Below are 15610 nucleotides of genomic sequence, written 5' to 3' on the forward strand. Positions count from 1 at the left end.
GTTACACTTCAGAATCTTTCTCTTATGTAGATACATAGTGATGTGAATTGGATTCTGGGTTTATTGTGTTTTGATGATCTGTGTGTGTATTGGACACAACGGGTTCTGAGTGGCTTTATTTTTTCCTCACCTCTTGGAGCTCGTACTATATTTGTATGGATTGGGGGATCTAAATGTGTTCTTGTTCACCTCTTAGAGCCATTTTGTATTAAAGTACAATGTATATGTATATGGGTTTTCAAGTTTGACCCAATTTTGTTTTCGTGTGCAATCTTTTTTACATGTTTGTAAGACGAGAAATTTGCATGAAATGAATTCAGTACAATATTTTGTTTCTCTAAACATACATGTAGCAAGTTGTATACAATCCTCTCATCCTAGTTCTTATTACATTGCAGATATAGCAATGATTGCTATTGCACATTTAACAATATTTTATTATTATTGTAAGAGGGAGGAAAGAAAGTTCGAAACAATTACATTAATTTAGGAAATAATGAAGTTTTGAACCCCAAATGCATATCCTTATTCTATATTATGAAAGGGAAAGATGAACCAGTATTTTATTAGATTAAACGAACTAAAGCACTTACAGAAAAAGCTCTTCCGAGCAAAAGAACTTCCTTCGAAATCAGTCTTGAACGGACCTGACGATGGGCTCAAATAAACAAATACGTAAACAAACCCACTCAATTACGGGCCGAAAATTTCGGTAAGGCCCAATCTCAACACCAGCTAAAATCTTAGCCCAAATATAAAACCCAAAAAACTCCGGGAAACAGAAAATCGAAGACTGAAAGGAGTGAGAAGTAAGCAAACTTAGGGTTCTTGTCGTTTCACCAAAATCAATCGCCAATGAAGCTCGCCGGACTGAAATCAATCGACGACGCGCACGACGAGTCGGTATGGGCGGTGACGTGGGTCCCGGCCACCGATTCCCGACCTGCTTTGCTGCTAACCGGGTCGCTGGACGAGACCGTGAGGCTGTGGCAACCGGACGAGCTGGTTAACCGGGGCAAAATGACCGGCCACTGTCTCGGCGTGGCCTCGGTGGCGGCTCACCCCTCCGGCCGCATCGCCGCCTCGGCCTCGCTCGATAGCTTCGTGAGGATCTTTGATGTTGACACCAACAACACCGTGGCCAGTCTCGAAGCCCCGCCGTCTGAAGTGTGGCAATTACGATTCAATCCCCAGGTACATTTTTGCTTTGTTGGAAAATTTGGATTTTTAATGTTTTTTTGTAAAGTTTTGTATATAAATGTTGGTTTAGTTGTTTTTGTATGTATGCATTTAATTCTGCTTTGTTTTTTTTTTTTTTATTTACTTGGGAAATTATGCTAAAATTATAATTGGGGATTTAGAATATGGTGTATTTTGCTTGGATGCTTTACTAATAGTGTCAGAGATGCCAATTGGAGACAAGCTTACCTACGCGGGATGCGTCGGTATCTCAAGGCAATCACACTCTGTTACCCGGCTTTATAATGCCATGCTTCTTAAATTTTCCACGTGACATTGTGTGATTGACTTTGGAGATACCATTTGAAATCTCTCACGTGACATTGCGTGATTGGCTTGGAGACCATCAAAATGGTATCACCGTTCCAGGACTTTTCTTCCCGAAAAGTTGTTGATCTCTTTTAGTTCTTCATTGTTAGACTGATATTCAAAGTGGACCAAATTGAGAACCATCTTTTATTTTTGCTAAATTAAGTTTGGAGGCGCTGAATTGAAGTATTAAGCAAACCCTTTTGGTTATATTCAAATGGCTTTTTGGCCAAAATGGTCCATGAAATTTGTCTAACTTCTCACTTTGGTTTTTGAGATTTGAAATCGATAGAAATGGTCGTCCATCATTAATCATTTTGGTCATTTGGTGAAAAATTATGTTAAATAATAATCAAAATAACAAAATTACCCTCAATATAGGCCAAAATGATTTGACAAAATTTGAGAGTATTTTTGTCCTTATTTAATAGAGATTTTATATGTGATGACTAAAATGATTGATTGTGGACAAACTCAAGGACCAATTCTATCGCTTTCAAATCTTAGGGACCAAAGTGATGAGTTATGCAAATCTCAGGAACCATTTTAGCTAATAAAAAGCCTATTCAAATTGATGCTAACTTGTGGCTCTTGATCAGGGTACCATGCTAGCTGTGGCAGGTGGGGGAAGTGCATCCGTCAAAGTTTGGGACACTGCCACATGGGATATAGTAGCCACATTGTCGATTCCTCGCCCCGAAGGAACCAAGCCAACTGACAAAAGCAGCAGCAAGAAGTTTGTGCTATCGGTTGCCTGGAGTCCTGATGGGAGACGCATTGCTTGTGGGTCGATGGATGGAACTGTTTCTGTTTTTGATACAGATCGCGCCAAGTTCCTGCACCACCTGGAAGGCCACTTCATGCCAGTGAGGTCTCTCGTGTTTTCTCCCGTTGAGCCCCGGTTGCTCTTCACAGGCTCGGATGATGCCCATGTGCACATGTATGATGCTGAGGGTAAAACCTTGGTCGGGGCTATGTCAGGTCACGCAGGCTGGGTCCTGAGTGTGGATGTGAGCAGTGATGGGGCGGCTGTTGCAACAGGCTCGAGTGATAGAACTGTGAGGCTGTGGGATATCAGCATGAGGGGAGCTGTGCAGACAATGAGCAACCACACTGACCAAGTCTGGGGAGTGGCGTTTCGACCAGGAGGAATGCCCGGTAGACTTGCTAGCGTGTCCGATGACAAGAGTATATCGCTGTACGACTACTCGTGAAGTAGCTGGCTCGGGGAGAAATGAAATTTACCAGATCGTGCGCTTGTAATCGGTTTGTTTGACACCCTGTTCTGATGTTCTGTGTGTAATACAAGAAACTAGTGTTGGTCTAGGGAATGCATGCGCGTACCGATTCGACGGATCTTTTACCGTCGAATTGGTGAAGCCTTAGAATTAAACTTGGTTTGATTGTGGCTGCTTCTTGGTTCGAAATTTGAAAATTAATTGTGTGGATTAACCAAAAAGCAACCTGTTGAAATCCGAGCATCAACAGCGAAAAGGCATACTTCGTTGCATTAATACAAAAAACTTGCTAAAACCCTAGTCTCTCACTTATTCCTTTGGAGCCTTGTTCAACAGATAATCCTTGAGCACATCCATCACCGCCCCGAATTCGGCCTTCACCTCCGTGGGCGGGTTAGCGGACCGGCAAGCCATGTCCGGGATGGCCTTCGAGTGATAGTCAACTTTCGCCTGCGTAAACTTCAGACCGTGAGCAGTACTGACCACCACAGTTCGATCACCGGCTCCAATGACACCACTCTTCCTGAGCTTATCCAATGCTGTTAGGGCAACGCCGGTGTGAGGGCAGATAAACATCCCCGTGGAGTCGGCTTTTGCCATTGCGTCCATCAGCTCCTCCTCACTGGCTTCCTCCACAATCCCGTCACAATTCTTCAGAGCATACACAGCTCTGTCGATGGAAACGGGATCCCCAATCTGTATTGCAGAGGCAAATGTCGAATTCGCCTTCACCGGCTTGAAATCCTTCCACCCTGACTTGTAATACAAGTAAAGCGGGTTTGCATTCGCGGCCTGAGCACAAACCATCCGCGGAATTCGATCCACTAACCCCAATTCCTGGCACATTTTGAACCCTTTGTAAAATGCATATATGTTGCCGAGATTGCCCCCCGGAACAATGACCCAATCGGGCACTTCCCAATCGAACTGCTGCAAAATCTCAATCGCCGCCGTCTTCTGCCCCTCCAGCCTCAAACTATTCAGCGAATTCGCCAAGTAAATCGGCAATTCGGCCGTGATTTCTCTGATTAGCTTCATGCAGCCGTCGAAGTCGGTGTCGATGCTCAGCACAAACGCGCCGTTCGCGATCGGCTGGACCAATTGCGCCATTGAAATTTTGTTCGCCGGTAAGAAAACAATCGAGGGAATACCTGCGGATGCGCAATAGGCGGAGAGAGCGGCCGACGTGTCTCCGGTGGAGGCGCAGCCGACTCCGATGACCGGTCGTTTGAGCTTCCTGAGCCGGTTGACCTGGCTGATTAGTACCGTCATGCCGAGGTCCTTGAAGCTGCCGGTGTGGCTGATCCCGCAGTGCTTGACCCAGAGATCGTTCATGCCCATAAACTGTTTTCCGAAACGCTCCGCCCAGAAGAGGTTGGAGTTCCCCTCGAACGCCGAAACGATGTCGTCGTCGTCGATCTCAGGGAGGACCCACTCCTTCTTGGACCAGACGCCGGAGCCGTACGGCCACGTGGTCTTCCCAACGCGCGAGTCGAAGAGCCTCCGCCAGTACGCGCCATCAAACTTCCGCAACGCTTCCATGTCGTGCTGGACGTCCAGGAGGCCGCCGGATTGGCTGCGGTAGACGATTTCGTCGAGCGAGTACGACTCGGGGGAGTCGAAGCCCGAGTTGAACGGGATGTACTTGGCCGATAAGTTATGGGGGGAGCGGTGGCGGCGGGCCTCGTCGCGGATGTTCTCGTCGGCGGCGCGGCGGGTCTTGTTGGAAGAGGGCTGGGGCGAGGAGGTGTTTGATGCGGTGGAGGGATCGAATGTGGAGGATGTGCAGGATACATAGAGTGAGGAGGTAGGGGGGCGTTTGGATGCGGGGTTTTGGTAAAACGCGGGGAGATCAGGGGAGAGGGAGGAGAGAGAGGAGTGGAACAAGGCGGACGAAGCCATGGCTGAGAGGAAAGAGAGGGGAAGCGTGTGGAAGGAGGCGGCGGGCGTTTGGATTTTGGAGGGGTTTGGAGTGGTGGGTGATCATAAGGAGGAGGAGAGAGGAGGAGCGAGAGGGTCGTGACTCATTAGTAGGTCCGTTTGGGACACGTGTATAAATTAGGCACGTTTTCGTTTTGTGTTTATGAAACTTATACAACAACAACAACAACAACAAAGCCTTTTCCCACTAAGTGGGGTCGGCTATATGAATCCTAGAACGCCATTGCGCTCGGTTTTGTGGCATGTCCTCCGTTAGATCCAAGTACTCTAAGTCTTTTCTTAGAGTCTCTTCCAAAGTTGTCCTAGGTCTTCCTCTACCCCTTCGGCCCTGAACCTCTGTCCCGTAGTCACATCTTCGAACCGGAGCGTCAGTCGGCCTTCTTTGCACATGTTCAAAATCACCGGAGCCGATTTTCTCTCATATTTCCTACAATTTCGGCTACTCCTACTTTACCTCGGATATCCTCATTCCCAATCTTATCCTTTCTCGTGTGCCCACACATCCCACGAAGCATCCTCATCTCCGCTACACCCATTTTGTGTACGTGTTGATGCTTCACCACCCAACATTCTGTGCCATACAACATCGCTAGCCTTATTGCCGTCCTATAAAATTTTCCCTTGAGCTTCAGTGGCCTACGACGGTCACACAACACGCCGGATGCACTCTTTCCATCCAGCTCGTATTCTATGGTTGAGATCTCCATCTAATTCTCCGTTCTCTTGCAAGATAGATCCTAGGTAGCGAAAACGATCGCTTTTTGTGATCTTCGCTAGATTGCTCCGGTCATTAGTGTGGATAAGTATATAAATGGATAGAGATAGGAAAGCAAACACAAGATGTACGTGGTTCACCCAGATTGGCTACGTCCACGGAATAGAAGAGTTCTCATTAATTGTGAAGGGTTTACACAAGTACATAGGTTCAAGCTCTCATTTAGTGAGTACAAGTGAATGATTTAGTACAAATGACATTAGGAAATATTGTGGGAGAATGATCTCGTAATCACGAAACTTCTAAGTATCGGAGTGTGGTGTCGTCTTGACTTGCCTTATCTGTCTCATAGGTAGATGTGGCATCTTCTCTGGAAGTACTCTTCCTCCATCCAGGGGTGGTATCTTTAACTGGTGGAGATGCACAAGGTAATGTATCAATTTCACTTGAAGCTTACTTGTAGTTTCAGGCTTGGTCAAGCGCGATACAAACCATGTAGTAGGAGTCCCCCAAGTCGCCGAGCTAGGGGGTCTGCTGAAAGAGGTGACAGACAAGGTAAGCAATCAGAGCTCCGACTGATTGTTCACCTTCTCCCCATCTTGCAGCAGCATGAAGGATAAAGAGAAGAAAAATGAGAAGAGATGATATGAGATATTTTTGCTTTTGAAGAAGTAACTTTCCACAGGCTTATTCTTGAACTGAGCTGGAGGGTTTTCTGGTTTCCTCCAGAGTATAAGGCCGACTGAAGAATTTGAGGGTCAAAACAAGTCCATCAAATCTAGAGTACGTTCCACCCTGCTGATATGGGATACTTTTGCTTTTGACAGAGTAATGAATGTATCGGCACGTGTGCTGTTACGCTTATCTCCACATGCTTCCTTGTATCCTTCGCACTTGCCCTATCTGTTCCTCAAGCAGATGCGGAATCTTCCCTGGAAACATAAGATGTTGAAGATGAGTACTCGAGAGCAATGCCAGGTAAGTAATCAGGTAAGGGGTTCCAGGCAGTCAGTTCCTGGCTGGAAGCTTGATTCCAAGTGCTGACTGATTGCTCTCTTTCTCCTTGTCTTGCAGGTAAAAACAAGGCCAAAAGAAAAGACAGGGAAAAAGCATGATATGGGATACTCTTGCTTTTAACCCTGATGATATGAGATATTCTTGCTCTAGTATAGCTTGTTTGCAGAGGTATTATCGGGGGGAAAGAAAGCTGAATATTTCGAAAGGCTTCGTTGGGAGTGCCCTCTCAGATATGATGAAGGGTTGAGCATTTTTGCAGGTCTGCCTGTCCGTTGGGGATGGAGGTCGACATATATAGGAGTCTCCCTAACAACAAGTAGTAATGCTATTCCTTTACCCTGCTTGGTCATAGCACGGTAGTGGGAGCTGCCAGTTTCACATGTTTTAACTCTGTCAGAGCACTTTGAAAAAGTGGTCTGTGGTATCTGGCTCTCGAGATTCGGAGAACGATGCCTCTTCGATTTTTGAGAAAGCAATCATGATGGGGGTATGACTCTCGAGATTCGGAGAGCAGTGTCTCTTCGATTTTTGAGGAAGTAATCATGTTGGGAGTCTGGCTCTCGAGATTCGGAGGACGGTGCCTCTTCGATTTTGGAGCAAGCAATCTTGTTGGGAGTGTTGTCTCGAATGTGAGTAAAGGTTGGGCATGTTTGCTAGTCTACCTTGCCACGAAGCACAAAGGTTGACACACAGGGACTTTCCAATTATCCAGCAATGGTACTGTTCCTTTACCCTCTCTTCGATTTTGAGAAAGTAGTCATGTTGGGAGTCTGGCTCTCGAGATTCGGAGGACGGTGCCTCTTCGATTTTGGAGCAAGCAATCTTATTGGGAGTGTTTTCTCGAATGTGAGTAAAGGTTGGGCATGTTTGCTAGTCTACCTTGCCACGAAGCACAGAGGTTGACACACAGGGACTTTCCAATTATCCAGCAGTGGTACTGTTCCTTTACAGTTGTGGGTAATAATATGGTAGCTAGACCTTCAAAATTTATGTGTCTAAACTTTTGTTAGTGCTGTTTCTTTGCTATTCTTTTACCTTTCTTGGTCAGAGCGATGTAGTGGGAGCTGCAAGCTTCACGTGCTCAACTTTGGCAGAGAACTTTGGCAAAGTTATTTGTGGTACCCATGAGCTATTGTTGCGTGTGGGAAGTGGGTGATTGAACAGTAAGATTCATGTGCTTTCTACTTCACCAGAAGTCTTCGACAGAATGCCCATAATTTCTGCAAAGCTGAGTGTGCGTGTGACAGGTGCTGACAAGGCTAGAAAAGTAGGTGCCTCTTCGATTTCTGAGATCGGCCCTCGTGGTCTCTGAGCAGCCCAGCTTTTGAGAAAGCGAGCGCCTCTTCGATTGATTCGGAGAACGATGCCTCATCGATTTTTGAGAAAGCAATCATGCTGGGGGTCTGGCTCTCGAGATTCGGGGAGCAGTGTCTCTTCGATTTTTGAGAAAGTAATCATGTTGGGAGTCTGGCTCTCGAGATTCGGAGGGCGGTGCCTCTTCGATTTTGGAGCAAGCAATCTTGTTGGGAGTGTTTTCTCGAATGTGAGTAAAGGTTGGGCATGTTTGCTAGTCTACCTTACCACGAAGCACAGAGGTTGACACACAGGGACTTTCCAATTATCCAGCAATGGTACTGTTCCTTTACCCTCTCTTCGATTTTTAAGAAAGTAGTCATGTTGGGAGTCTGGCTCTCGAGATTCGGAGGACGGTGCCTCTTCGATTTTGGAGCAAGCAATCTTATTGGGAGTGTTTTCTCGAATGTGAGTAAAGGTTGGGCATGTTTGCTAGTCTACCTTGCCACGAAGCACAGAGGTTGACACACAGGGACTTTCCAATTATCCAGCAGTGGTACTGTTCCTTTACCTTTGTGGGTAATAATATGGTAGCTAGACCGTCAAAATTTATGGGTCTAAACTTTGTTAGTGCTGTTTCTTTGCTATTCTTTTACCCTTCTTGGTCAGAGCGATGTAGTGGGAGCTGCAAGCTTCACGTGCTCAACTTTGGCAGAGAACTTTGGCAAAGTTATTTGTGGTACCCATGAGCTATTGTTGCGTATGTGAAGTGGGTGATTGAACAGTAAGATTCATGTGTTTTCTACTTCCCCAGAAGTCTTTGACAGAATGCCCATAATTTCCGCAAAACTGAGTGTGCGTGTGACAGGTGCTGACAAGGCTGGAAAAGGCTGGAAAAGTAGGTGCCTCTTCGATTTCTAAGATCGGCCCTCGTGGTCTCTGGGGAGCCCAGCTTTTGAGAAAGCGAGCGCCTCTTCGATTTTTGAGATCGGCCTTCGTGGTATTTGAGCAGCCCAACTTTTGAGAAAGCAAACGCCTCTTCGATTTCTGAGATCAACCCTCGTGATCTCTAAGCAGCCCAGCTTTTGAGAAAGCAAACACCTGTTCGATTTCTGAGCAGGCGCCTCTTCGATTTCTGAAGCTTCGTTGAGTGCAGATTTTTATAGGGGCTGGCATTAAGTTCCAAAGCACACTTGAATCTCCACCAGTAGAAGCTTCATTCTTGGACTTCTAAGATCTTGATTTGTCCGACCTCTTCTCTCTTCAACACCTTTGAAAATGTCTGGCCCCTCCGACCGTCGTTTTGACTTGAACCTTGTTGAAGAGGCAGCCCCGCCTTCTCCAGACAACATATGGCGCCCATCCTTCGTCTCCCCTACTGGTCCTCTTACCGTTGGGGATTCCGTGATGAAGAATGATATGACCGCTGCGGTGGTGGCCAGGAACCTTCTCACTCCCAAAGATAACAGACTACTTTCCAAACGGTCTGATGAGTTAGCTGTTAAGGATTCGCTGGCTCTCAGTGTTCAGTGTGCAGGTTCTGTGTCTAATATGGCCCAACGCCTATTTGCTCGAACCCGCCAAGTTGAATCATTGGCGGCTGAAGTGATGAGTCTCAAACAGGAGATTAGAGGGCTCAAGCATGAGAATAAACAGTTGCACCGGCTCGCACATGACTATGCTACAAACATGAAGAGGAAGCTTGACCAGATGAAGGAAACTGATGGTCAGGTTTTACTTGATCATCAGAGATTTGTGGGTTTGTTCCAAAGGCATTTATTGCCTTCGTCTTCTGGGGCTGTACCGCGTAATGAAGCTCCAAATGATCAACCTCTGATGCCTCCTCCTTCTAGGGTTCTGTCCAGTACTGAGGCTCCAAATGATCCCCCTCCGGTGCCTTCTCTTTCTGGGGCTCTACCGACTGCTGAGACTTCTCCTAAGCAACCTTTGTGAAGGCTCCCTCTTGTGTGCTTATTTTGACTCATGTATATGTACATATTTGTAGCTTATCGGGGATATCAATAAATAAGCTTTCCTTCATTTCAACGTATTGTGTTAAATATACCAAAGCCTTCTTCGCTAAGTTCTTTGAATTTTCTTTTGTTAAAGCTTGTATGTTGAAGCTTTCTGAGTGGAGCATGTAGGTTGGGGTAGTGTTCCCTTAATTTCCCGAGTGAGGAAAACTTCTCGGTTGGAGACTTGGAAAATCCAAGTCACTGAGTGGGATCGGCTATATGAATCTTAGAACGCCATTGTGCTCGATCCTGTGTCATGTCCTTCGTTAGATCCAAGTACTCTAAGTCTTTTCTTAGAGTCTCTTCCAAAGTTTTCCTAGGTCTTCCTCTACCCCTTCGGCCCTGAACCTCTGTCCCATAGTCGCATCTTCTAATCGGAACGTCAGTAGGCCTTCTTTGCACATGTCCAAACCACCGTAACCGATTTTCTCTCATCTTTCCTTCAATTTCGGCTACTCCTACTTTACCCCGGATATCCTCATTCCTAATCTTATCCTTTCTCGTGTGCCCACACATCCAACGAAGCATCCTCATCTCCGCTACACCCATTTTGTGTACGTGTTGATGTTTCACCGCCCAACATTCTGTGCCATACAGCATCGCCGGCCTTATTGCCGTCCTATAAAATTTTCCCTTGAGCTTCAGTGGCATACGGCGGTCACACAACACGCCGGATGCACTCTTCCACTTCATCCATCCAGCTTATATTCTATGGTTGAGATCTCCATCTAATTCTCCGTTCTTTTGCAAGATAGATCCTAGGTAACGAAAACGGTCGCTCTTTGGTATTTCTTGATCTCCGATCCTCACCCCTAACTCGTTTTGGCCTCCATTTGCACTGAACTTGCACTCCATATATTCTGTCTTTGATCGGCTTAGGCGAAGACCTTTAGATTCCAACACTTCTCTCCAAAGGTTAAGCTTTGCATTTACCCCTTCCTGAGTTTCATCTATCAACACTATATCGTCTGCGAAAAGCATACACCAAGGAATATCATCTTGAATATGTCGTGTTAACTCATCCATTACCAATGCAAAAAGGTAAGGACTTAAGGATGAGCCTTGATGTAATCCTACAGTTATGGGAAAGCTTTCGGTTTGTCCTTCATGAGTTCTTACGGCAGTCTTTGCTCCTTCATACATATCCTTTATAGCTTGGATATATGCTACTCGTACTCCTTTCTTCTCTAAAATCCTCCAAAGAATGTCTCTTGGGACCCTATCATACGCTTTTTCCAAATCTATAAAGACCATGTGTAAATCCTTTTTCCCATCTCTATATCTTTCCATCAATCTTCGTAAGAGATAGATTGCCTCCATGGTTGAGCGCCCTGGCATGAACCCGAATTGGTTGTCCGAAACCCGTGTCTCTTGCCTCAATCTATGCTCAATGACTCTCTCCCAGAGCTTCATTGTATGACTCATTAGCTTAATACCCCTATAGTTCATGCAATTTTGTACGTCGCCCTTATTCTTGTAGATAGGCACCAAAGTGCTCATTCGCCACTCATTTGGCATCTTCTTCGTTTTCAAAATCCTATTGAAAAGGTCAGTGAGCCATGTTATACCTGTCTCTCCCAAAAGTTTCCACACTTCGATTGGTATATCGTCTGGGCCTATTGCTTTTTTATGCTTCATCTTCTTCAAAGCTACAACCACTTCTTCCTTCCGGATTCGACGATAAAAAGAGTAGTTTCTACACTCTTCTGAGTTACTCAACTCCCCTAAAGAAGCACTCACTTCATGTCCTTCATTGAAAAGATTATGAAAATAACCTCTCCATCTGTCTTTAACCGCGTTCTCTGTAGCAAGAACCTTTCCATCCTCATCCTTGATGCACCTCACTTGGTTTAGGTCCCTTGTCTTCTTTTCCCTTGCTCTAGATAGTTTATAGATATCCAACTCTCCTTCTTTGGTATCTAGTCGTTTATACATATCGTCGTAAGCCGCTAACTTAGCTTCTCTGACAGCTTTCTTCGCCTCTTGCTTCGCTTTTCTATACCTTTCACCATTTTCATCAGTCCTCTCCTTGTATAAGGCTTTACAACATTCCTTCTTAGCCTTCACCTTTGTTTGTACCTCCTCATTCCACCACCAAGATTCCTTTTGGTGTGGGGCAAAGCCCTTGGACTCTCCTAATACCTCTTTTGCTACTTTTCGGATACAACTAGCCATGGAATCCCACATTTGGCTAGCTTCCCCCTCTCTATCCCACACACATTGGGTGATTACCTTCTCTTTGAAAATGGCTTGTTTTTCTTCTTTTAGATTCCACCATCTAGTCCTTGGGCACTTCCAAGTCTTGTTCTTTTGTCTTACTCTTTTGATATGTACATCCATCACCAACAAGCGATGTTGATTAGCCACGCTCTCTCCTGGTATAACTTTGCAATCCTTACAAGTTATACGATCCCCTTTCCTCATTAGAAGAAAATCTATTTGTGTTTTTGACGACCCACTCTTGTAGGTGATCACATGTTCTTCTCTCTTCTTAAAGAAGGTGTTGGCTAAGAAGAGATCATATGCCATTGCAAAATCCAAGATAGCTTCCCCATCCTCGTTTCTCTCCCCAAAACCATGGCCACCATGAAAACCTCCATAGTTGCCTGTCTCCCTGCCCACGTGTCCATTTAAATCTCCTCCTATAAATAACTTCTCCGTCTGAGCAATTCCTTGCACCAAGTCTCCAAGATCTTCCCAAAATTTCTCCTTCGAACTCGTATCCAACCCTACTTGAGGTGCGTACGCACTAATCACATTGATAAGTTCTTGTCCTATTACAATCTTGATTGCCATGATTCTATCTCCTACCCTCTTGACATCTACAACATCTTGTACCAAGGTCTTGTCCACGATGATGCCAACACCGTTTCTCGTTCTATTTGTGCCCGAATACCAAAGTTTAAACCCTGAGTTTTCTAGATCCTTTGCCTTACTACCAACCCACTTAGTTTCTTGTAGGCACATAATATTTATCCTTCTCCTCACCATAACTTCCACTACTTCCATAGATTTTCCCGTTAAGGTTCCTATATTCCACGTTCCTAAACGCATTTTGCTCTCTTGAACTCTACCCTTCTGTCCTAGCTTCTTCACCCTCCCCCGTCTAATAGGATCAAAGTACTTCTTTTGTGTGTCCCGGGTAAAGTTGATAGGAGCATATGCTCCCAAACAACTTTGAGTGGAGTCGTTCGAAAAGAAGTTTCTATGGCCCCCTTGCTCATTTAACACTGCATCCGGGTGCCGATGGAGATACAGCGACCCTTGCTCATTTATCACTGTGCTCAGGCCACACAGCGCGCCACTTACGGGTGACGCCCTAGCTTTAGCGCGATTTTGAGCAGATTCTGCTAATTAGATAATTTTATTGTGTTATTACTTACTGTTTGAGCAGATCCTGCTGTGCATTGAATTTTACAAACTAATTTAGGCTGTTGTTTTATAAACAGATTCTTCTGATGATGATGAACATATTGGTTGCTACTCAATTGCTGCTCAAACTTTGATTATATGTATGTGGATAAGGAACATCATGAAGATGGTCGTAAGGGATGAACATTATGAAGCATTGCTTCTTGTTTTGTGGACGTTAGAAATATTAGATGTTAATATGTTATGTGGGCAATGCATTAGAGCAAGTCCACCCCCAAGGACTTTGCGCCAGCACCCAGCGCATTTATCCACTCAAATGAACAGTAATAGACTGGAGTGAACAGTAATAGGCCAAGGCATCTCCACCCCTAAAAAAATGCGCTGGTACCCAGCGCATTTATTTGGTGTGTTTTTTTTTTAAGTTTATTTCGGATAAGATTTTTAACCAATTTCAGATAAAATTTCAAATAAACTTAAAAAAAAAACACACTAAAATAAAATTACATACTCATCAAATAAACTAAAAAAAAAACACACTAAAATGAAATTACATAAACTCATCAAATACACTTTATTCTTCAACCACAAATTTTTTGGTATTTTTTTTCACACAAAAAGTATATGAAAGCTTTGGTAGAAAGTGTAGAAAATATTGAAATGTGGTGTAAGGTGGAAGATGAGAGTTAGGTATTTATAGAAAAAATAAATAATTTTTTTTTTAAATTTTATGTATTTTTTAATATTTTTTCTGTATGTTTTAATAAATTTTAATTAGTTAATTAACGTGGACCGTTGATCTGTGATCGGACGGTATATTTTAAAAGTAAAATTTAAATTTTTTTTACCGTTGGAAATCCAACGGTCTAGAAAAACTAGCCGTTGGAAATCCAACGGATATAAGAATGCCACGTCGCTGATGGGATCCGGAGCACAAGTGGGCTGACAGCCCTGTCGGCTACTCGCGGCAGCGCCTGCGTGAAGCGCACGCGCCAGGCAAACTGCCCAGCTTCTTGCTCAGTCTGTTTTGGGCTGGGCTCTTGCCCAGCTCTGGCTGGGTACCAGTCAAATTGAGGGGTGGACTTGGTTGACAGGGTGCTGGCCCTGTTTTTCTCCTGGGTCCTGGGCAAATTCCACTCCGGTGGAATTGCTCTTAGCTGGAGCATTTTGGATATTTTTTTTCTACTGAATTTCCTTTTTTTTCTCTGAAGTACTTTGAATTATGATGAACTTTTCTAGAATAGCTAAGTAATGTTGTTTAAGAATCACTATTTTATTAGTTGAATTTTAGAAAGAGTTACAAACATTTGCTTAATTTTTCACAAGAAAGAAATATCATAATGGGAAAAACCGTTATCCGATGTGGAATATGAACCCAATGGATTTGGTTACAGGGAATCCCCGTTCAGGGATTTTACGCTTTTGTGTTCGGGGAAATTAAACGGGTTTGGTTATGGGGATGACACATCCGAACTCAATCTGTCTTGTTGCCATCCCTAGAAATGTATTGAAATTTCATTATTATTATGAAATCTCATTACTTTTTTTTGTGTGTGTAAAGTGTTGTCAATATTATTCATTATGTGACTATTCACGTTCTACTTCAATAATATGTAATATCTTAATAATTGAATATCTTTCTACGTAAATTCCTTGTCATTAATAGACACTCTAATAAGAAAAAAATTGTACGTCAATTCCTCGCCCAATGTCTCTCTTCTCTCTCTCTATTTTCTCCTACTCCATACTTTGTTTCTAACACGTTGATCATCTTTCAATTTTCTTATTTTAACTCTTGGTCGACTTATAGATATATGTCAGCTACATTAGAATATTTGCTAACTTGTTTACGGAGGAAAAAAAATTGAATCAAATTGGTCAATAAAACGATTGATTTGGTTCAATAATGCTACTCGTTTGAACTTAAATTGAACCAAACCAGATTGAGAACTAAAAGAGCTAACCCAAATTGTGATGTTAACATTAATTCACTTGTAGTTTAGGCCTAAATAGTAACAGTCTCACCATGCTTACGCCCAATATATCAAGGGATTTCCGTTTGTAGGTATGCTACAAGCAACTTATCAAATTAGGTTGTGTATAGTTTTTGTCACACCCCAAAACTTGAGGTGTGAGATTAAGTAAAATAAATAGAACAAAGGGGTCGTTTAAGGATGCAAAACAAATCTCATCTTAAGATTATGTCGACAAAAATTTAAATCCCCCAATTTCCATAAAGTTAAACTACAAAAGTCAATTTAAAGAAATAGAGTTAAAGATCTCATGGTAATACAAACTACAAAAGCGACCTGAACCGTAAAATTCACCGAAAATAGCTCATTCAACCAAAATGGGTGAAAATTTCCAGATCCAAAGTAGACCCATGAAACTAAGTTGTGTCAAAATTTCATTGATTTTCGAGTTCGGGAAGTATAGGAAAATGTTAAAACTAAAACAGGCATGCTGCTGTTTTC

General features: G+C 43.8%; 2 protein-coding genes across 2 annotated transcripts; one reads left to right on the plus strand and one right to left on the minus strand.

The window, feature by feature from the left end:
• Positions 1–429: 429 nt before the first annotated feature.
• LOC103450784 (WD repeat-containing protein VIP3-like) lies at positions 430–3007 on the plus strand. The gene is made up of 2 exons (XM_008390170.4): positions 430–1194; positions 2148–3007. The coding sequence occupies exons 1-2, from the start codon at positions 856–858 to the stop codon at positions 2760–2762; spliced, it is 954 nt and encodes a 317-aa protein (XP_008388392.1). The 5' UTR covers positions 430–855; the 3' UTR covers positions 2763–3007.
• LOC103450777 (threonine synthase, chloroplastic-like) lies at positions 2976–4688 on the minus strand. The gene has a single exon (XM_008390158.4). The coding sequence runs from the start codon at positions 4686–4688 to the stop codon at positions 3096–3098; it is 1593 nt and encodes a 530-aa protein (XP_008388380.2). The 3' UTR covers positions 2976–3095.
• Positions 4689–15610: the final 10922 nt, after the last annotated feature.

The sequence above is a fragment of the Malus domestica genome, chromosome 02 (assembly GCF_042453785.1).
Source record: "Malus domestica chromosome 02, GDT2T_hap1".
In the NCBI taxonomy this organism is placed as follows: Eukaryota; Viridiplantae; Streptophyta; class Magnoliopsida; order Rosales; family Rosaceae; genus Malus; species Malus domestica.